This window comes from Stegodyphus dumicola, chromosome 4 (genome assembly GCF_044657685.1).
Source record: "Stegodyphus dumicola isolate Sdum_Otavi_A_Nest chromosome 4, ASM4465768v1".
Classification (NCBI taxonomy): Eukaryota; Metazoa; Arthropoda; class Arachnida; order Araneae; family Eresidae; genus Stegodyphus; species Stegodyphus dumicola.
Genome location: NC_140771.1, coordinates 12,428,726 through 12,452,386, shown reverse-complemented (window position 1 = coordinate 12,452,386; position 23,661 = coordinate 12,428,726). Strand labels below are relative to the sequence as shown.

Below are 23,661 nucleotides of genomic sequence, written 5' to 3'. Positions count from 1 at the left end.
TTTTCCATGGATGAATGTGAGTACAAGACAAATTCGTTTAGAAATATCTCCATAAAAGCATCATTTCCTCAAGCAGGTAGTCGTAATACAAGAAAAACAAATGTAAAACTAGAGTATCCTAACTCGCCCAGTGCTACATTTCAAACAACTACCCTCTTTGTAAATACAGGAATACGATTGTGGTGAATATCGAGTTAGAGATTTTGCAACTGAAGATGATTCCGTTTGCAAGGGATTTAACCAGCATGCGTTGAATGAGTCGGCACGATATTTGGGTCTATCGAAAAAGCTTCAAAGCTGTTAATGTCAAGATTGAACGAGAAAAATGTGCTTGCAAAAGGAGCTAAGATATCCTACTTTTGATCAAAGGAAAGTGCGTTTCTGCAATACTTTCGAAGTGATAATGGATTTGCGTATTGCTATAACGTACATGGTTTAACGGAAGAGTTGGGAATTTCAGCCTGCAACGCAACTCAATGGCGATTGCTCATTGATAGCTCGTAGCGCAGCTTGAAGTGTGCCCTCCTCAAAATGAAAATTTCTTTGGTGCAGTCCCAATAGGGCATTCAGTTTTTTTTTTTTTGTCTGTATGAAGGATATGAAGACATAAACAGAGTCATTGATTTGTTGCAATAATATATGAACCGAATGGCTCATCTGTGTTGACCTTCAAACAGACTGCTCCCTCCTTAGCCAGCAACGCAGATATATAATGTATCCCTGTTTTTTGTGTATGTGGGACAGAAGAGCTCGCGAAAAGCATTGGGTGAATTGGTAGGAGATTCAAGTCGAATTCAAGGAGACTGTTTCAAGCATCTTTTTTTGGCATGTCCTAGCCTGTCACTTGAAAAGATAAAGGCCGGTGTGTTTGATGGTCTACAGATTCGGCAGTTCTTTAAAGATGATTTCATGGGAAAATGATAGAACTTCAAAAGAATGCTTGGTTGAGATTCAAAAACATTGTCATAGACTTTTTTGGAAATATACGAGCACAGAATTACAGCGAAATTGTTGAGCAACTTTTGGAAAGCGTCAAAATGCTTGATTACGCGAAGACGGAGAAAGACACCTGAGACACCACAAACAAGCTTCTCTGGCTTACTGAACCGTTACCCCTCCATCGCTCTTCCCTCCGCGCATCATCAGTAGGTGGAAAAAGGCTACATAGAACGAACGTAATGGTAAAAAATAAGACGGCCACATACCAGAGCAATGGTAAAGTATATTGTGGAATTAAAAGATTGGAGAGGATTAAAATTGGGTAAAGATTTATTTCAGTGTATAATTATACCAGAGAGCCCTTGTCGGCAATCTTTAGATTATTGATGTAACTGAGGGTAATAATAATAACTGAATACGTGTCCGCGTCTTTTAACATTGCACGTCTAGTACCAACTGCAGAACCCCCATACGAGGCAAGGGGCTGGATTCCAGAAATCTGGTTTCCCAAGAGTAGAATATACGCTGATCATGCTACCACCCCGGGGTCCCAATCCTGAGTGACAGACTTTAAAAATGGTCTTTATAACCACGGCTTTATACCGCCTGGGGCCGCGGAGTCACCACTCCCGGTTCTCAGGTTTCACTGTGGCGGGAAACTGTCATCTTGGAGATCTCACTGAGCGTTTCAAAGGCTACCTACCAGTACTACGCGGGCTGCAGTTCACAATAGGTCATTACATAGCAAACTACTGTGCCGTCCCATATCGAGGTGTGATCATCACACCGAGCTACAGAGCCTACTCATCCGTGACTTAGCCGACCCATCCAGGCAAGCCAACAGAGTTAGTCCTGGGGTATCTCCTCCTGGGCACATGGAACTGCCAAGTTCAATGATATTATACTCCCGGGCCGACCCCCGGGGGGATAACTGAGGGTAAAATGATCTTATTAATAATGATTTAAATTTAGCTGTCTTCAAACGAAATTTGAAAAAAAAAATAAGTAGAAATGAAATTGAAAATAAGTGCAAATAAATTACGAACAATTGAAATTTCAGTTCTGTTATTACCTTAAACACTCAACAGATGATGTTCAAAAATGGTTTATCTACGATGTGCTTCAGTTGTAGAAATGTCAGCTATAATCTGCAATCTTAAACTTGTTTGATTGCTTAAGGCCATGATAGGAAACAAGAATAAAAATACAGTCACCAGTTTGTAAGAATCAGTTAAAACACAGGCACAGTACAAGAGGACTGAAGGAAAATATTAACAATACGAAAATAATTTATGTCTATGGCGATTCAAGCGACTCAAGCTAAGTTATATACATTGAAAGAGTATTGATATACATGTAGGACTATAAAAATTGCTTTATCTTGTTCTTTCTTTTTTACAGTCATTTTGTACGAAAATCTTCTTAACTTTATAGAAACATTAGGTTATTTCGAAGCAGGAGACATGAAAAATGTGCAATTCCCTTCCCTGGACTAGAATCTCAGACCTCTCGGTACGCGCCGAGTGTGCTGGCCATTACACCAGGAAGGCATGCTAAGAAGGCGGGAGAAATACCTTATAATTTTAACTTGGAAGTTTATATTTAAAAGTATTTTTTGAGGAAAATATATTTAAACAGAAAATGTCGGTCTCAAATTTTAAATGAACAAATAATAACGTCTTATAATCAAATTTCGTGTTAAACTTTCGATTTCTTAATCGATTTATTAAGTTTTTATTATGTCTTTAAGCTTGCATGGAACATTTTGGAATAAACTGGATTGCATTAAATGATTGAGGTATAGCTATTGAAATTTTGCTATGTTTGTTATTTTGATGAGAATGCCTAGTTTCCATGTTGTCAGTATGCATACTTCTGTACCAAAATCAAATGCTCCATTTTACATCACTTACCAAACATTTCCACCATTTTACGATCTTTTGTCAGAATTTCCTCGCGTAATCAATTCTGTGGATAATAATAAGAAAAAAAAATGAGTAAGAGGAAGCTTAAATTTGTTCAGTGTTTTAATGCAAAATAATTTTCTGGTAATAAGAGGTTTCAAACATTTTAACATATTGTAATCAAACATCTGTTAATATCTTATTATTTTCCCTATGCAAACTGATATATATTAACAACATATGAATCTTCTTGTTATAATATTATATAATTTTAACACCTTTCCACAGACCAAACAACTTAATCTCTTGACTGAAATCAGTTTTATGGATTTGAAAATAAAACCATTTTGAGTGTTATTAATTCACATATAATTTTTTATCGACTGATATTATTAATAAAACTTTTGAATTTTCTCTATTTAATTTCATTGATCTCCCCCTCCCAAACAAACAAATAATAAACCTTAGTTATGTAAGTAACAAATAAAAGTTGTTTTAGACCTATCACTGATCTTTGTCCAGTAAACTAAACAAGGCTAGGTTAGATTATTCGAATACGAAAAAATACATAAGAGCTATCTCGATAAGAGCAGGGCTAACTTCGTGTAGAATTTTCTAAGAGAAACTGGCTCATATTCACGTTACATATAAAGAATGCAACGGAAACTAGTTATGTAGCCAGTCCATTCGTCTGAGTTCGAATTCGTGTCAAAATGCTAACATTCAAAGGCCTTAAATGCTCAGTCATTGGTAGGACTCGAAAAATAAAAAACACATCTATTATTTGCAAGTTTGGAAATACCATGTTACATTACAGTGTGACAATTGGTTTTATTATTTTTGGAATTTTAAAATCAGTTCAGAGGAGTTATATCCTTTTACTGATGAGTATTTTTTCTCTTCTCGTTTTCTTCCAATAGCTCCTACGAATATCACTCTTGAAAACGCGACTGAAGAGAGCCTAGATATTGGGTGGGAAGCACCATTTGGAAATGTGATTGAATATAAAGTTTGGTTAGAAGCAGGGGCCTCGAAACACGAATATGCAAGTAAGGATGCTTCGATTAATATAACTGGCTTATCTCCATATACAGAATATACCGTCCGAGTCCAGGCTAAAAATCACCTCTGGAGTGAATTATCAGATGCTTTGAAAACGCGTACTGAAGAGGGAAGTAAGTATAATTTTAAATTCATTTGATATACTTCATTGAAATTTTAGTCAGAGATGAAAAGCCTCGTAGCATCGCAGTAATGATTAAAACAGTTAATTTATTATTAATAAATAACTTAGATACAGCATGACATAATATATTAACACAAAATAGTAAGTAATTTAATTTCTGAAAAGTTAGATATCTGAGAGGTGTAACAACGTCAAGCAAGAACTGTAAAAAATTAGCTAACGAATTTCTTTACTTTTGCCAGTTATTTTCCTTAAATTCTCAAATTACAATGAATGATCATCAGTTTTAGACATTGCAAGTGAGATATTTTTGATCAACGTATCTAAGTCCTCTACTTTATGTTCAAATCCATTCTAATTGTCTTCATAACACGAGACCTGCAAGCAAATAATTGAAGATATGTAATATCCCGCTTTACTGCGCCTATTGACGAAATTTAACTTCCGTTTTCAATGTCTCTGAAAGCTCGGTTTAGGATAGCATTTTTCTAACGTACGTATTCGAACAAAAAAATAGAACTTTTTCTGAAATAACATACCTGGCTTTTTCCGCATATCGATTCTACCGCTTAGATTATGCCAAAGTGCCAAGTTTTGGAAAAATCGCACAAGTAGGTTTTAAAAAATTAACTCTCAAAATTTTAGCTCCTCAGTGTGTTAATTGAATTTGGTATATATTTATTAATCTCTCTCTTTTTTTAAAAAAATAAAACTTACTCGATTCCTTCTTTCACAATTCAAAATTTAGGTTCAATCCAAATAAAATTCGCAGATGTTTTCCGATTTATTTTTAAATTTGTATTTTTTAGTAATTTTTATAATTTTTTCGAAAATTTTGAATTTTAAGATATAAAACGTTTGACATCTTCTTGAAATAAGATTTAATTCCAAATTTCCCAAGATATACATATGTTAGTTTACATATTGGAGGGTTTTCAAATTAGCATATTTGTTATAAGCGATAATAATGTCAAATGTGGTTTATGCACTTAGTTAAAATTATTTTGAAAGAATGAAAGATGCACCTTTTCTTTCTACTCATGAAAAATAGGGAAAATAAGTTACAATAAATTAAGAATTTTACCAAGTGCGCCTCTTGCTTGCGCTTCTTGGTGTTATATTAAAACCACGGTACCATTATGTTATGTTAAAAGTCATGGTACCAATAATGTTATAGTGAAAAATCACATGGTACCAAAATTGTCATGGTTTCCTAAAGGTCTGGTACCTAAAAGGTTTCCTACTCTGTTGACATAACACTTAAAATTTTTCAACAACAGTAATATACTAATATCAATAAGCCCTGTACATTTGCGTTGTGTTTTCGGATTAACCCTGAAATCAATTTGAGAATGAGACGGGTGAAAATCATGAGCACACACACAAAACTTTAACCTTTGAATGATCTAGAAAAACTTATTTATTTAACTCTTAATGCCAATTATAAATATATATATATCCATTAGTTGAAAAAAAAATATCAAAACATATTCAACAAAATTTGAACTATTGTTTTACACATCAACCATTTCCAAGTAATTATTTTTTTTAACATCCTTGTAATTACTATTAAATTTAATATTGCAAATCTGGTAAAACATATCAAAATAAACTATAAATTTAAGAACACTACCCTCCCCGGGGAGAAAATAATAAAAAAAAAAAAAAAAAATTTAACAAGCTACACTTTCTACTTCACACAGAATTCATCAATACAACAAAAAATATTGCTTAATATTGCACTCAATATAATCATTTAAATACTATTATTGCACATAATAATTTTTATTATTTAATTTTTTTAGATTAATTAAATATGGTTTAACCGGATAAAGATAAGTAATGACACATTTACTATTCTACAAACAAGTTCGTCCTGAGAAACAAGAATGCTGAATCACTTAATTAAATTAAATTCGCTACACAACATTCCCTCCGATGATCGTGAAAAAAATTTTACGACCCACAGACAATGGAAAAGTTTTACATAAGTTACTAAATACGAAGAGGAAAAAAAAAGTACATAATGGTACCACATGTTAATCGCCAAATGAATAATCAACTCAAAGCTAGTTGTCACGGAGAGCGGTGATAAAAAAAAATTAAAATTCAATTACAAAGCACAAAGTTTAAATCAATTAAATTCAAAATCTAATTCCCACTCGAATAACCAATTAAACAGCAGCAGGAGTGAAGTGTCAAAAAAAAAATCCATTTTCAAAGCAAGTCAACAAAAGTACAGAAACCACAAAAAAAAATCACCAGCGAGTGAAAATTACACCTTAACAAATCAGTCAACCAACAGTGACACAAAAAAAAAAATCCTAAAAATTACACACTGAACTGAACCAGAAGTTGAAACAAACGGAGAACACCCCTAGGAACGGAAAGAGAATTTGACCAAAACAAAAATTAAGCCGAAAAAAACTTAAACGCATCTAGAAGCAAAAGGGGAAAAAAATTTAGACAAACTTACTTGGAAACAAGGAAATTAAAAATTCGGACCAGCCGAAAAAATCCTTAAAAACAAAATACTATTGTGTCAAGAACTCGAAACTGAAACTAAAAGAAATTCACCAAATGCAGACAACTTCTAGAGCAAACCAGTTGTAAAATGTGGAAGAAAAACCTTTAACTATTCCTTTCAAGAAAACAAAACTAACACTCTTAAAAAAAAAAATCAAATTCATAAACAATTCAAGCTCAAGCCAAAAAAAAAAAAAAAAAAAAAAAATCAAATTCCGAAAATAGCCAAAATGAATCCAACAAAACAGAACTGAAGCAGGTTACACACAGAATTTACACGTAAACAAGAAGGTGCCCAACAAAAGGTTTGCCACAATTTTTAAAGAAAACAATGCTGCCCCAATGTTGTCAAAGTCTAGATCCTGGAGAGTAATTAAAGAAGATGAAGAGTATGTATTGCACTCTAGGTAGCAATCGTAAGCATGACTACTTCACAACAAAACTACAAAACTGCAGGCACAAAAATGCAAAAGCAGACAAGAGGGAAGTGTTTACACAAAAAAAATCTCAACTCAAAATCTCAAAATCCATAAATCTCACAAAACCCAATTCTATATTTCTCCTTAAGCCACTTCAAAACCAAACTCCTTGAAATACACTAAGCCTCAAGAGCAATCACAAATTTTTCAGTAACCACACAGTATAACCAGAAACCAGAAAAAGAAAAGTTTTTTAAAGACAACCAACTTGAAAACAGAAACTCAGTACAAACTCAGTGGAGTTAATCACTCTTAAAATCTTAAAATCAAATCAATATACTTCTCAAATCTTCACAACACTAAACTCACATAAGTAATTTCTAATTCCACAAATTCAAGTTTAACTTCTCAAAACTTTTCGCTTCCATTCGTATCAATGTTTAAATTTCCAAAACACATTTCACATCCACTTTTTAAAGTTACTACAACACTGCAACAAGTTCATCCAAAGAGAAAAAAAAATAAATTCAAAATCAAAACAATAAGCTATTAAGCTCAAAAATTGACAAACCAAAAAAAAAAAAAAAAAAAAAATCACTGTTAAAACCAATGTTAGACCACTCACAAATAACCTCACTATGAGTCTACCTTTAAAACTACTTGAAAAGCCAACAGTTAAGAGTAAGAATAATATCTTTTAACTACATTTCCAAAACTTCAAAGAAAACAAACTCTACGTTTCCAAAAAAAATCTTTGTCTTTCCAAAATTCACAAATCAAAATTTTTGTAAAACGCACAACTCACTATTCTACTGTTTTCAGACATTTCTCAGACAGCAATAAATGTTCACAGAATTCTCAAACTAGGTAGAAATTCAATTACTCAAATTCAGAAAGCTAAACAAGAAACTTCACTCCGGCTGAAAATTAACTTCCAAAAAAAATTCAATCAATCCCTAAATAAACAATCACTGGTCCCGTGCAACTTTACAAATCTAACCAAAATTAACTTTAAGAAACAAACATTTCAGATTTTTGAACATTTCAAAATCCAAATTTTTAACTCAATTCAATTAGGTACTGATTCCATGGAAAACAAATCCAATAACACATCTCAAGAGGTTTTAAAAGAAAAAATTACTAAATCTTGAACACAAAAATACTGCTCTGACACTAATTCAATTAATTAAAATTAAAATTCTTCAAAATAATCACTCAAAATGCAATAAACAAAAAAAAAATCAATTCATTAACACAAATGCAATTCTCACCAAAACTTAAAAGTGATGATAAATGGATATCAGTAATTGCAAGCACATAAAGTAAGGATGTATCCCAATGTGTGATTAACACGCGTGCCTTTTAACCTTATGTTGCAAACATACAGTTGCAAAAGCGTGAAACAGTAATCCTCAAAATCAATATGTAAAAATGCAATATAAAATTTTGCACAACAAGAAAATACTTAACTAAACAGGTACTGCGTGAAAATGTTTGTGTTGGATACAATAGTTTTAAAGTTCAAATGTGTATCAGTAGTACATATCTGGTATGCAGCCTCAAACAATAAGTATAAAATAAGCACAGTAATACGACCACTGTATAGGCCCGTCACTGTAACTAACTAACGAGTAGGGTTTCAGTAAAAAGCCTAGACATGTGGAAGAAAACTTTCACATAAATATGCAATAGTACACATGACAATCACCAGTCTCAAGTCAAAATTAAGTTCAACAATAAGCGCAAGCCAAAAGTGATGCAAAAATAAACAGCACAACAAAAACTGTTAAGTGCTAAAATTTTGGTTCGAAAGTTCACGGCACCAATATGTTATATTAAAATCACGGTACCATTATGTTATGTTAAAAGTCATGGTACCAATAATGTTATAGTGATAAATCACATGGTACCAAAATTGTCATGGTTTCCTAAAGGTCTGGTACCTAAAAGGTTTCCTACTCTGTTGACATAACACTTAAAATTTTTCAACAACAGTAATATACTAATATCAATAAGTCCTGTACATTTGCGTTGTGTTTTCGGATTAACCCTGAAATCAATTTGAGAATGAGACAGGTGAAAATCATGAGCACACACACAAAAATTTAACCTTTGAATGATCTAGAAAAACTTATTTATTTAACTATTAATGCCAATTATAAATATATATATATCCATTAGTTGGAAAAAAAATATCAAAATATATTCAACAAAATTTGAACTATTGTTTTACACATCAACCATTTCCAAGTAATTACTTTTTTTTAACATCCTTGTAATTACTATTAAATTTAATATTGCAAATCTGGTAAAACATACCAAAATAAACTATAAATTTAAGAAAACTACCCTCCCCGGGGAGAAAATAATAATAATAAAAAAAAAATTTAACAAGCTACACTTTCTACTTCACACAGAATTCATCAATACAACAAAAAATATTGCTTAATATTGCACTCAATATAATCATTTAAATACTATTATTGCACATAATAATTTTTATTATTTAATTTTTTTTAGATTAATTAAATATGGTTTAACCGGATAAAGATAAGTAATGACACATTTACTATTCTACAAACAAGTTCGTCTTGAGAAACAAGAATGCTCTAATACAAGCACTATTTCAAATCATCCTCACCAATGAGTAATTCAAAAAACATTCAAGTAAATAATTTCATGAAGAACTTAATTTTCTTAACCATTAAGTTAAGTTACAATAATTTTAATAAGGTTATAAATCTTTATTCCATTTAATGCTTTTACTTGACTGATACACCAAAGAAAAATGATTTCTATAGAGTTAGGATAAAGTTATCAACTACAAAAATTTTAGGGTTCAGCAAATTAACAAATTAAGTTAATTCAATCATTTTAACTGCAGAAATCTATAATATTTAACTAACCAAGAATTAACCAAAAAAAAGAAAAGAACTTATCTGTTCCAAGAGCAGCAGGAGCATCAAAAAAAAAAAAAAAAAAAAAAAAATCCATCGAAGCTCATGAGGAATGCTGGCAGCCTGTTGAATGAAAAAAAAAGTTCTTCGAACAGTCTGGATTCATTACGGTAGCCTTGAAGTTCTAGTAGATTTTAGGATGAGCAAATGAGGTTCCAAAAGCAACGGTTGCAAAATATTCATTACGGTAGCCTTGAAGTTCTAGTAGAATTTTAGGATGAGCAAATGAGGTTCCAAAAGCAACGGTTGCAAATTATTCATTACGGTAGCCTTGAAGTTCTAGTAGATTTTAGGATGAGCAAATGAGGTTCCAAAAGCAACGGTTGTAAATTAACGCTCTGGTTCCGAGTGAAGCGACGAATCAATGGTGCGCATCATATTTCTAGAAATTTACTTCTGTATATTTTTCTTGAGATACACAAACACACACAACAAAACCTGATGAAAGAATTTCGATTTTTTTTTTAAGACATAGATGCCCATACCTACGGCCCGCGCTCACAGCGCTTAGCCAAGAGGCCCGTAGGTCTATCGGGGCGAAGCTCCATTTTCTTCGTCGGGGTCAGCTGTCGCCTCCGGCCAATTCAAAGGGCAAAAGAAGTGTCAGAAAGTGCAAAAAGTGTAAAAAGTGCGCTCGTCCCACAAAACAAGCCGTTAAAAGGGAGAGCGCCGGACTGCCAAGTTGGCGCAACCCATTTTTCGCCGAAAGTTGAAATAGTTGCAACCACAGCATACCCTCATGTTATCAAACTCGCCAAAACCACTATTTTGAAACCTCAACGGAAAATCTATGTCGCCAAACCCTCGCCAAATAAACACCACCTGCGACCGGGGGAAATTAGGAATTTCAACAACCCTGCAAGGGTCCCAACGAAAGAACGCTGAAAACTCGCAAAAAGTGACTTTTCAACCGGAAAGAAGGCATTTCATTCCCCTTTAACTATATCACAAGCGAAACGAAGAAAATTCTACTAATTAAAGCTCATAACTGAAATGCAATTAAAGTTAGAAAAATGAAAGTTACGCCAAATTAAAGAGCTAATTTTTCTGCAACTAATGATATTAAATACTAAGAAATCAAATTAATTTTTGGCATGAAAAACTGAGTTTTTACGTAGAAAAAAAAATACTTATCCATTGTTTGCGTGTACAAGATTGAAGACGCAGTTCGCGTAAACTCGGAAAGCCAAAATATATTACACTAGAATTAATAGGCCCAAAAAGAATATAACCAAACTTGTGTAGCTCAAATTTTGAATAATTACAAATTAAAATTTTGATTTTTATGAATAACTTAATTAAATTAAATTCGCTACACAACATTCCCTCCGATGATCGTGAAAAAAATTTTTTTGGCGAAGCCAAAAAAATTTTATGACCCACAGACAATGGAAAAGTTTTACATAAGTTACTAAATACGAAGAGGGAAAAAAAAAGTACATAATGGTACCACATGTTAATCGCCAAACGAATAATCAACTCAAAGCTAGTTGTCACGGAGAGCGGTGATAAAAAAAAATTAAAATTCAATTACAAAGCACAAAGTTTAAATCAATTAAATTCAAAATCTAATTCCCACTCGAATAACCAATTAAACAGCAGCAGGAGTGAAGTGTCAAAAAAAAAATCCATTTTCAAAGCAAGTCAACAAAAGTACAGAAACCACAAAAAAAAAATCACCAGTGAGTGAAAATTACACCTTAACAAATCAGTCAACCAACAGTGACACAAAAAAAAATCCTAAAAATTACACACTGAACTGAACCAGAATTGAAACAAACGGAGAACACCCCTAGGAACGGAAAAGAGAACTTGACCAAAACAAAAATTAAGCCGAAAAAAACTTAAACGCATCTAGAAGCAAAAGGGGAAAAAAAATTAGACAAACTTACTTGGAAACAAGGAAATTAAAAATTCGGGCCAGCCGAAAAAATCCTTAAAAACAAAACACTATTGTGTCAAGAACTCGAAACCGAAACTAAAAGAAATTCATCAAATGCAGACAACTTCTAGAGCAACTTCTAGAGCAAACCAGTTGTAAAATTTTACGACCCACAGACAATGGAAAAGTTTTACATAAGTTACTAAATACGAAGAGGAAAAAAAAAAGTACATAATGGTACCACATGTTAATCGCCAAACGAATAATCAACTCAAAGCTAGTTGTCACGGAGAGCGGTGATAAAAAAAAATTAAAATTCAATTACAAAGCACAAAGTTTAAATCAATTAAATTCAAAATCTAATTCCCACTCGAATAACCAATTAAACAGCAGCAGGAGTGAAGTGTCAAAAAAAAATCCATTTTCAAAGCAAGTCAACAAAAGTACAGAAATCACAAAAAAAAATCACCAGCGAGAGTGAAAATTACACCTTAACAAATCAGTTAACCAACAGTGACACAAAAAAAAATCCTAAAAATTACACACTGAACTGAACCAGAAGTTGAAACAAACGGAGAACACCCCTAGGAACGGAAAAGAGAATTTGACCAAAACAAAAATTAAGCCGAAAAAAACTTAAACGCATCTAGAAGCAAAAGGGGAAAAAATTTAGACAAACTTACTTGGAAACAAGGAAATTAAAAATTCGGACCAGCCGAAAAAATCCTTAAAAACAAAACACTATTGTGTCAAGAACTCGAAACTGAAACTAAAAGAAATTCACCAAATGCAGACAACTTCTAGAGCAAACCAGTTGTAAAATGTGGAAGAAAAACCTTTAACTATTCTTTTCAAGAAAACAAAACTAACACTCTTAAAAAAAAAAAATCAAATTCATAAACAATTCAAGCTCAAGCCAAAAAAAAAAAAAAAAATCAAATTCCGAAAATAGCCAAAATGAATCCAACAAAACAGAACTGAAGCAGGTTACACACAGAATTTACACGTAAACAAGAAGGTGCCCAACAAAAGGTTTGCCACAATTTTTAAAGAAAACAATGCTGCCCCAATGTTCTCAAAGTCTAGATCCTGGAGAGTAATTAAAGAAGATGAAGAGTATGCATTGCACTCTAGGTAGCAATCGTAAGCATGACTACTTCACAACAAAACTACAAAACTGCAGGCACAAAAATGCAAAAGCAGACAAGAGGGAAGTGTTTACACAAAAAAAATCTCAACTCAAAATCTCAAAATCCATAAATCTCACAAAACCCAATTCTATATTTCTCCTTAAGCCACTTCAAAACCAAACTCCTTGAAATACACTAAGCCTCAAGAGCAATCACAAATTTTTCAGTAACCACACAGTATAACCAGAAACCAGAAAAAAAAAAGTTTTTGAAAGACAACCAACTTGAAAACAGAAACTCAGTACAAACTCAGTGGAGTTAATCACTCTTAAAATCTTAAAATCAAATCAAAATACTTCTCAAATCTTCACAACACTAAACTCACATAAGTAATTTCTAATTCCACAAATTCAAGTTTAACTTCTCAAAACTTTTCGCTTCCATTCGTATCAATGTTTAAATTTCCAAAACACATTTCACATCCACTTTTTAAAGTTACTACAACACTGCAACAAGTTCAACCAAAGAGAAAAAAAATAAATTCAAAATCAAAACAATAAGCTATTAAGCTCAAAAATTGACAAACCAAAAAAAAAAAAAAAAAATCACTGTTAAAACCAATGTTAGACCACTCACAAATAACCTCACTATGAGTCTACCTTTAAAACTACTTGAAAAGCCAACAGTTAAGAGTAAGAATAATATCTTTTAACTACATTTCCAAAACTTCAAACAAAACAAACTACCTTTCCAAAAAAAATCTTTGTTTTTCCAAAATTCACAACTCAAAATTTTTGTAAAACGCACAACTCTCTATTCTACTGTTTTCAGACATTTCTCAGACAGCAATAAATGTTCACAGAATTCTCAAACTAGGTAGAAATTCAATTACTCAAATTCAGAAAGCTAAACAAGAAACTTCACTCCGGCTGAAAATTAACTTCCAAAAAAAATTCAATCAATCCCTAAATAAACAATCACTGGTCCCGTGCAACTTTACAAATCTAACCAAAATTAACTTTAAGAAACAAACATTTCAGATTTTTGAACATTTCAAAATCCAAATTTTTAACTCAATTCAATTAGGTACTGATTCCATGGAAAACAAATCCAATAACACATCTCAAGAGGTTTTAAAAGAAAAAATTACTAAATCTTGAACACAAAAATACTGCTCTGACACTAATTCAATTAATTAAAATTAAAATTCTTCAAAATAATCACTCAAAATGCAATAAGCAAAAAAAAAATCAATTCATTAACACAAATGCAATTCTCACCAAAACTTAAAAGTGATGATAAATGGATATCAGTAATTGCAAGCACATAAAGTAAGGATGTATCCTAATGTGTGATTAACACGCGTGCCTTTTAACCTTATGTTGCAAACATACAGTTGCAAAAGTGTGAAACAGTAATCCTCAAAATCAATATGTAAAAATGCAATATAAAACTTTGCACAACAAGAAAATACTTAACTAAACAGGTACTGCGTGAAAATGTTTGTGTTGGATACAATAGTTTTAAAGTCCAAATGTGTATCAGTAGTACATATCTGGTATGCAGCCTCAAACAATAAGTATAAAATAAGCACAGTAATACGACCACTGTATAGGCCCGTCACTGTAACTAACTAACGAGTAGGGTTTCAGTAAAAAGCCTAGACATGTGGAAGAAAACTTTCACATAAATATGCAATAGTACACATGACAATCACCAGTCTCAAGTCAAAATTAAGTTCAACAATAAGCGCAAGCCAAAAGTGATGCAAAAATAAACAGCACAACAAAAACTGTTAAGTGCTAAAATTTTGGTTCGAAAGTTCACGGCACCAATATGTTATATTAAAATCACGGTACCATTATGTTATGTTAAAAGTCATGGTACCAATAATGTTATAGTGATAAATCACATGGTACCAAAATTGTCATAGTTTCCTAAAGGTCTGGTACCTAAAAGGTTTCCTACTCTGTTGACATAACACTTAAAATTTTTCAACAACAGTAATATACTAATATCAATAAGCCCTGTACATTTGCGTTGTGTTTTCGGATTAACCCTGAAATCAATTTGAGAATGAGACAGGTGAAAATCATGAGCACACACACAAAAATTTAACCTTTGAATGATCTAGAAAAACTTATTTATTTAACTATTAATGCCAATTATAAATATATATATATCCATTAGTTGGAAAAAAAATATCAAAATATATTCAACAAAATTTGAACTATTGTTTTACACATCAACCATTTCCAAGTAATTATTTTTTTTAACATCCTTGTAATTACTATTAAATTTAATATTGCAAATCTGGTAAAACATACCAAAATAAACTATAAATTTAAGAACACTACCCTCCCCGGGGAGAAAATAATAATAATAAAAAAAAAATTTAACAAGCTACACTTTCTACTTCACACAGAATTCATCAATACAACAAAAAATATTGCTTAATATTGCACTCAATATAATCATTTAAATACTATTATTGCACATAATAATTTTTATTATTTAATTTTTTTTAGATTAATTAAATATGGTTTAACCGGATAAAGATAAGTAATGACACATTTACTATTCTACAAACAAGTTCGTCCTGAGAAACAAGAATGCTCTAATACAAGCACTATTTCAAATCATCCTCACCAATGAGTAATTCAAAAAACATTCAAGTAAATAATTTCCTGAAGAACTTAATTTTCTTAACCATTAAGTTAAGTTACAATAATTTTAATAAGGTTATAAATCTTTATTCTATTTAATGCTTTTACTTGATTGATACACCAAAGAAAAATGATTTCTATAGAGTTAGGATAAAGTTATCAACTACAAAAATTTTAGGGTTCAACAAATTAACAAATTAAGTTAATTCAATCATTTTAACTGCAGAAATCTATAATATTTAACTAACCAAGAATTAACCAAAAAAAAAGAAAAGAACTTATCTGTTCCAAGAGCAGCAGGAGCATCAAACAAAAAAAAAAAAAAATCCATCGAAGCTCATGAGGAATGCTGGCAGCCTGTTGAATGAAAAAAAAAGTTCTTCGAACAGTCTGGATTCATTACGGTAGCCTTGAAGTTCTAGTAGATTTTAGGATGAGCAAATGAGGTTCCAAAAGCAACGGTTGCAAAATATTCATTACGGTAGCCTTGAAGTTCTAGTAGAATTTTAGGATGAGCAAATGAGGTTCCAAAAGCAACGGTTGCAAATTATTCATTACGGTAGCCTTGAAGTTCTAGTAGATTTTAGGATGAGCAAATGAGGTTCCAAAAGCAACGGTTGTAAATTAACGCTCTGGTTCCGAGTGAAGCGACGAATCAATGGTGCGCATCATATTTCTAGAAATTTACTTCTGTATATTTTTCTTGAGATACACAAACACACACAACAAAACCTGATGAAAGAATTTCGATTTTTTTTTTAAGACATAGATGCCCATACCTACGGCCCGCGCTCACAGCGCTTAGCCAAGAGGCCCGTAGGTCTATCGGGGCGAAGCTGCATTTTCTTCGTCGGAGTCAGCTGTCGCCTCCGGCCAATTCAAAGGGCAAAAGAAGTGTCAGAAAGTGCAAAAAGTGTAAAAAGTGCGCTCGTCCCACAAAACAACCCGTTAAAAGGGAGAGCGCCGGACTGCCAAGTTGGCGCAACCCATTTTTCGCCGAAAGTTGAAATAGTTGCAACCACAGCATACCCTCATGTTATCAAACTCGCCAAAACCACTATTTTGAAACCTCAACGGAAAATCTATGTCGCCAAACCCTCGCCAAATAAACACCACCTGCCACCGGGGGAAATTAGGAATTTCAACAACCCTGCAAGGGACCCAACGAAAGAACGCTGAAAACTCGCAAAAAGTGACTTTTCAACCGGAAAGAAGGCATTTCATCCCCCTTTAACTATATCACAAGCGAAACGAAGAAAATTCTACTAATTAAAGCTCATAACTGAAATTCAATTAAAGTTAGAAAAATGAAAGTTATGCCAAATTAAAGAGCTAATTTTTCTGCAACTAATGATATTAAATACTAAGAAATCAAATTAATTTTTGACATGAAAAACTGAGTTTATTACGTAGAAAAAAAAATACTTATCCATTGTTTGCGTGTACAAGATTGAAGACGCAGTTCGCGTAAACTCGGAAAGCCAAAATATATTACACTAGAATTAATAGGCCCAAAAAAGTATAACCAAACTTGTGTAGCTCAAATTTTGAATAATTACAAATTAAAATTTTGATTTTTATGAATCACTTAATTAAATTAAATTCGCTACACAACATTCCCTCCGATGATCGTGAAAAAAAATTTTTTGGCGAAGCCAAAAAAATTTTACGACCCACAGACAATGGAAAAGTTTTACATTATCAGATTCAATGTTTCTTCTAACCTTCTTCGGAAACATACAATGACCTGACTAGAACAGAGAGCTTACTAAAGCTATGTTCACTAATTGTAGTAAGTAGACAGGATACAGACGAAGGGTATACAAAACCCTTTATTTTTTTCTTTATATACAATGACTTCCGTACTTCGGAATACAATGACCCTCCACTCGGGGTCTAACTTAAAAGATATCAAAATAAAACTAAACTCTAATTTAACTTTAGAATAAGATTGGCCTTATAATAACAGAAAGCGTATGTAGCACAGAGACTGTGAACACTACAATACGTTTAATTTATCAAGAAGATTAAAACCTCTGGCCTGGAAGGCAAAGTAGCAACTGCGTAACTTCTAAGGTAAGCGGCCTGCTTCGAACTCACGGCTTCCTCTCTTCTGCTTGGCAAAAAGGCCACACTTAAATACTTGGCGTTCGCCAGACAACTTTGCATAAACTCCTTCACGCTTATAATTCTGGCCGGAAGTAGAAAATAAGAAGTGATAGTAAAGATTTAAAATAAAATAAACGTTAGTAAAACTTAAGATCCTTACATACTTCCCGCCAGAGTTAATTAGTTTGAAACTGAGGTCTAAAACGACCTTGTTGAAAACTTTTAGCTCTAGAAACTAACGCGAGGCCAAACTTTTACAATCATAACTTAGCTAGAAACTAGAAAATTTTAAAAGAAAGAAATTTGCTTTAATAGCAGCTCCCGGAATATACAACAATCTTTTTCTTTTTCATCTGTACTGCATCTAAACAGGAGCTTTATTCAATTCTGGTTCCTGCCAGAGATCTGGAAGGAAAACTAGTTTAATGAAATGTTACAGAATGACATTGCAAATAACATATAGAATATACTTTTCTTAACATTCTTATTTCATTCATGACTATTTTAATTATCTCTCCCCGTGCTCTCTGACATGTGTTGTAAAAACACCAAACACGAATGTGTTTCTGTCTATGTGTTCAACACTTCCTCCTACCATCAAAACACTAACGTGTTAAAATTCAACATACGAGACCTCTTAACACACCCTAATTTCAACTCTAGACCCTGAGGTACTATTCTGAAAGTGGCTAACTCTAAAGTGTAGCGTCAGAGAGCCTAACTACATCATTCAACCTTTAACACATATTCACCATGATTTAGACTTTTTACAGTCACACGAATAACAAATTTTTAACATTACTTTTACCATATCACGGTATTTCTAAACATTCAAAATAACAGTCCACATGTATACAAGAACATATCAAGATGCCGTTAATTTTACACATTTGAAAACATACATTAGTAGTACATTGTTAACTTCTATTCTTTTCAAAGCAAGTGCCAATTCTTTCTACATTGAAATAATACTACATTTCAAAAAGTCTTTCAGACTAAAACTTCTTTCTTGTTAGAATGTTTTAAATAAAATTTATACAATAACTTTTTACAATATTTAAGTCTTTATACAACGCTATTATATATCAACTTTAGTTTTACGCGCGAGTAATTGAAAAACATAATAAGAAAATCGGTCACAACTCATTTCTCGCCCTTTTGGCGATAAAGGTAGACCTCGCATGAGGTAAAACTTCTTGAAATCTGCCACTTGCAGTAAGAATGAAAGATTAACTTAAGTTTGTAAAGTAACATAAAATTTTACTTATCTTTGTAATATTCAGACATCCTTTTCTGGGCCCAGTCTTTAAAGGTGCTGCAGACCGTAGCTTGGTTGATCCTCCTTCTTGTACGGGCTCGCCCTTCAGTGCTTTCCTCTGGAAGCTTCCGTTTTTCACCACTACGGCCACCCTTGAACATCTTCCTTCTGTCCTCTGCTTGTGGTCTTGGCCGTTTGAAGGCAGCTGGTCTTGGTGGAACCGGGAAACTTCTGTCGTGATCCTGCTTGGACCTCGTTGTTGGCCGTTCAAATTTTTCTTGTACTTTTTCCTCCGCCGCTGATGGCCCTTCCGCAATTCGGCGACTTTTGCTGCGGAGAGTTCTGTCGGATGAGTCAATCTTCCGTTTCACAGCCGGGTTATAGTTGCCGTCCTTTCTCCCGGTCTTTTCCACATACGTCGTCCTTCTCCCTTCTTCATTCTGGGGGTGTTCGTGAACTCTGTTTTTTGGACGGTGGAACGGCTTCATTTTCTTTTCACTTGCTTCTGTCTCTCATTGGCTTGCCCTTGTGCTTGTCGTTTTCCCACCTCTGGAACTTGTACCTGCGGTGTCTGCCGTACCGGATCCTGCAAAAGATCTGAAAAGATTTGCATTTTATTACGGTCATAGAATGGTTTTATCTGGTCAATGTTTGCGGAACAGGTTTCACCATTTCTTGCCTTTAACACTACAACAGCGTGAGTTATTTTTTCTATAACATATGGTCCTTCAAAGCGTGGAAAAAATTTGGCAGTTTTATCTTCTGGTGCTGAAGAAAGTGAATGCTTAATTTTTAAAACTTCATCCCCTACTTTATAAGTTACTCCCCGTCGTTTCAAGTCATAATACAATTTTTGTTTTCTTTGTGCTACTTCCGTATTCTTTTTTGCTTCTTTTATTAGTTTTTCTATATCACCCATTTTAAATTCTGGGGCTCTTTGTTGCACATAAAATAGTTTATCTAACGGTGTTATAACCTTTCTGCCTAGAAATAACTCAGCAGGAGTTTTGCCCGTTGTATCATGTTTTGCGGTCCTAAGGGCGAAAGCAAATTCATTGACATAGTTATCCCAGCTTTTATGAAAATTTTTAACATAACTACGGATAATTTTCACTATATTTCTGTTGACCCGTTCCGCTATATTTGATTGCGGCCGATACGGGACCATTTTTAAATGACGTATGCCCAGTTTTTGGCACATGTCTTCAAATATATTACTTACAAATTGAGGACCATTATCCGATATAACTTTTAGGGGCGCCCCGTATTTTAAAATATATTTATTTAAAATAGAATCGGTAACTAATTTCGCGGAGGCTCGTTTTAAGGGAACAATTTCGGTCCATTTACTAAAATGATCAACTATAACAAGGAGATAGCGACTTTTGTTTAACTGACTTTTTGGGAAAGGGCCCAATAAATCGATGCCGATTATTTCATTTGGAAATTCGGATTTAATACTATTTAGAAACCCGGCCGGGCGGAAATTAATATAATTAACGGCTTGACATGTTGGGCAGGACTGGACATACGCCCTTGTTAACTTTTGCAGTTCAGGAAAGTAGACTGCCTCGCGTACGCGTTGAGTAGTTTTTCGAATACCAGCATGAGAAGCTAAAGGGCTGTCATGGAGCTCTTGCAGGATATTTAATCTAAGACTAGCTGGGATAACAGGTCGAAATTCGTTGTTGGAATTCGTAGTTTTTGTATAAAATAATAGACCATCTATTAGTTCGTAATGGGCCGCCCTATTTCTTATCGCCACAATATCTTGGTGGCTAAAATTTTCAGGATCCTTCAAATACTCATAAATACTTCCAAACTCAGGATCCTTACCCAGTTCGGTTATTACAGTTTCTCGGGAATTTATTGTACACGCTGTCAGCATTGCAACTTTTACGGTATTACCCTGTTCGTCTAATTTATTCGTGACAGGGCATCTGCTACGATATTTTCCTTTCCGGGGGTATGCTTGATTACCAGATTATATTCTTGCAGCTTGAGTGCCCATCTTATTAACTTTGGGGATAAATTTTTTCCAGAGTACAATCTAGTTACCGCCGCATGATCAGAATATACTGTTATCGGCGCCTTTCCAAAATAGACTCGGAACTTTTGCACTGCTAACAGAACTGCAAGTGCCTCTCTCTCGGTCGCGGAATAGTTTCTTTGTGTTTGATTTAAAGTTCGGCTAAAAAATGCTACTGGCTGCTGATTTTGCGAAAGTACCGCTCCTACCGCATAATCCGAAGCATCCGCTGAAATTTCTAAATTTTCATCCTTTTCAGGAAATTTCAACACAGGGGCTTGCGTTAATGCTTGTTTTAATTTTTCGAAAGCACTATTGGCTTCGGCCGTCCACGAGAATCTTGCCTTTTTCCTTTTTAATTTTAACAATGGCTCAGCGATAGCCGCAAAATCTTTTATAAAGGACCTATAATATGAACAAAGTCCTAGAAAAGAAGAGAGCTTCTTTGCCGTGTTTGGAGTCGGATACTTTTGTACAGCGATTATTTTTGATTCATCTGTCTCGATCCCTTTTTGCGATATTTTGTAACCTAAATATTTTAATTCAGGGGCTGCAAATTTGCATTTTTCGACATTAACTTTTAGACCGGCCTCATTTAATAAAGAAAACACCTGTCTTAAATCCTGTACATGTTGGTCTAGATTATCACTAGTAATAATGATATCGTCTAAATAGATAAATGTGGACTTTCCGAGAACAGGTCTTAACACAATGTCCATGCATCGCTGAAATGTTGCTGGGGCGCCTGAAAGGCCAAACGGCATTCGCAAAAATGCATAAGTGCCAGACTTGGTTATAAAAGCAGTCTTAGGCACGTCCTCAGGCCTGATCCCTATTTGAAAATAACCATTCGTTAAGTCTAAAGTTGTCATAAATTTGGTTGATTTTATATTCCTTAAAATTTCTTCTATAATCGGTAACGGATATACCGGATATTTCGTTATGGAATTTAATTTACGGTAATCAATAGCGAATCTCCACCTTTTTGGATGCTCCAAAGGATAATCATTATTTTTCTTACATAAAACCACCGGACTAGCATAACTACTTGAGATAGGCGTTACGATCTTTTTACGTAGCATATCGGTAATATGCCATTCTATAATTTTTTCCTTATTCTTATCATACCGGTATGGTTTTTGACGAACCGGCAATGCATCTCCGGTGTCAATACTATGGTTAGTAACCTGGGTAAATCCTGGACTATCACTAAATAAGGAAGCAAATTCACTTACCACTTGTCGGATTCTATCTTGCTCGTCATTAGGCAGGTGGTCGAGATTTAACCTTGGCGGTTCAACCTTTTCTACACGCACTGGTTTCATCGTCAGCTTAAGAGACGCTTCATTAAAATCCAGTGTAGCTTGTGCGTCTGAAAGAAAGTCTATTCCTAGTATTAAGTGTGCTTGCAAATTCTTTACTATAAAAAACATCACCTTTACTTGTTCGTCCTTGATACGGATGTACAAAGGTACTTTACCTACGCACTTACATTGTTCTCCTTGCGCCGCTAATACTGTTGTATTATCCGCATTATATATGCGGTATTTGCGAAAATACTTTCTAAAAAAGACTTCTGCCACACAGGAACACTGCGCGCCGGTATCCAGGAGTGCGGTGGCCGGGATATTATTCACCAAGACTTCAATCTTCGGAAGAGTTAAATTTTTCACCATTACTGTATTTAACTTGTAGGAAGAGGGGTTTTCGTGGCCTTCGGATTTCCGCACCCTCTCGTCAGCAGAAATCCGTTTTAGTTTAAATTATTTTTTCTTTCGGTGCTTTCCTTCTTTCTCCACTGGCCTTGAGACTTTTTTTCTGGGTTGCTATTGAACTGTCGACGTTCGCCGGCTGTTTTTGAATGCTCGGGTTTCCTTGCCCACTGATTCGCTTTTTCTCCGTAGCCATGTGCTTGAGTTTGCTGTAGTCTTGGCGTACCAAATTGGTTTCGCTGTTGATATTGGCGTCTTCTTTCGACGTCCGCCGTTCTTCTACTTTCAAACTGGATTGCTAGCTCAAATAATTTTTCCAGTGTAGTCGGATTTCTCAATTCAATAAAGTCTTGCACTTGGGGTAGTAACCTCGGCAAAATCACTTGAATTATTTCAGGATCCGGACGGTTTCCATACAAGAGCTTGAAAACGTGAATTTTTCTTAAAATAAAACTCGAGTTTTTTTCCATTCTTTGTTGATATATACTGAAAAGTTCTGTTTCTAATTTCGCACGATCCCTTACAACAGGGAAGGCTTTTAGTAGGGCAGTCTTGAAATTTTCGTAGGTATAGGTGGGACTTCCTGCTTGACCCAACAGACTTCTGCCGATACATTTGAACCAGTTAAGCGCTTGGCCCCTCAAAGCGCTGGTAGCTAAGGTAACTTTTTGAAACTCGTGCACGGGGTAGAGCATGAAGTGGTCATCCAATTTTTCCAAAAAACTGGTTACCTGTGACTTTCCATTAAACGTTGCTTCTGGTTTCATCGAAGCGCGCATGGTCTGGACAATATACCCAAATCCTTCCAGGGCGGCAGCTGGCATTTCTGGATTCTGAGCTGTTTCTGCAGGCAGCACAGGTTCTTCTTGAAACTCGGCCATGGTTATTCTTCGTCGGGCGCCACTATCAGATTCAATGTTTCTTCTAACCTTCTTCGGAAACAT

At 34.1% G+C, this 23,661-nt stretch overlaps 1 protein-coding gene across 3 annotated transcripts in view; it reads left to right on the top strand.

Annotated features, from left to right (window-relative positions):
• LOC118191486 (phosphatidylinositol phosphatase PTPRQ-like) overlaps positions 1-23,661 on the top strand; it is a 218,975-nt gene that overhangs the window by 44,141 nt on the left and 151,173 nt on the right. For all 3 annotated transcript variants that reach the window (XR_015040580.1, XM_085814563.1, XM_085814564.1), the window contains exon 3: positions 3,764-4,018. Coding sequence is in view for 2 of the 3 variants with exons in the window: in XM_085814563.1 (XP_085670689.1) it covers positions 3,764-4,018 (255 nt within the window). In the remaining variant the exon portion in view is untranslated. The remainder of the gene's footprint in view (positions 1-3,763; positions 4,019-23,661) is intronic.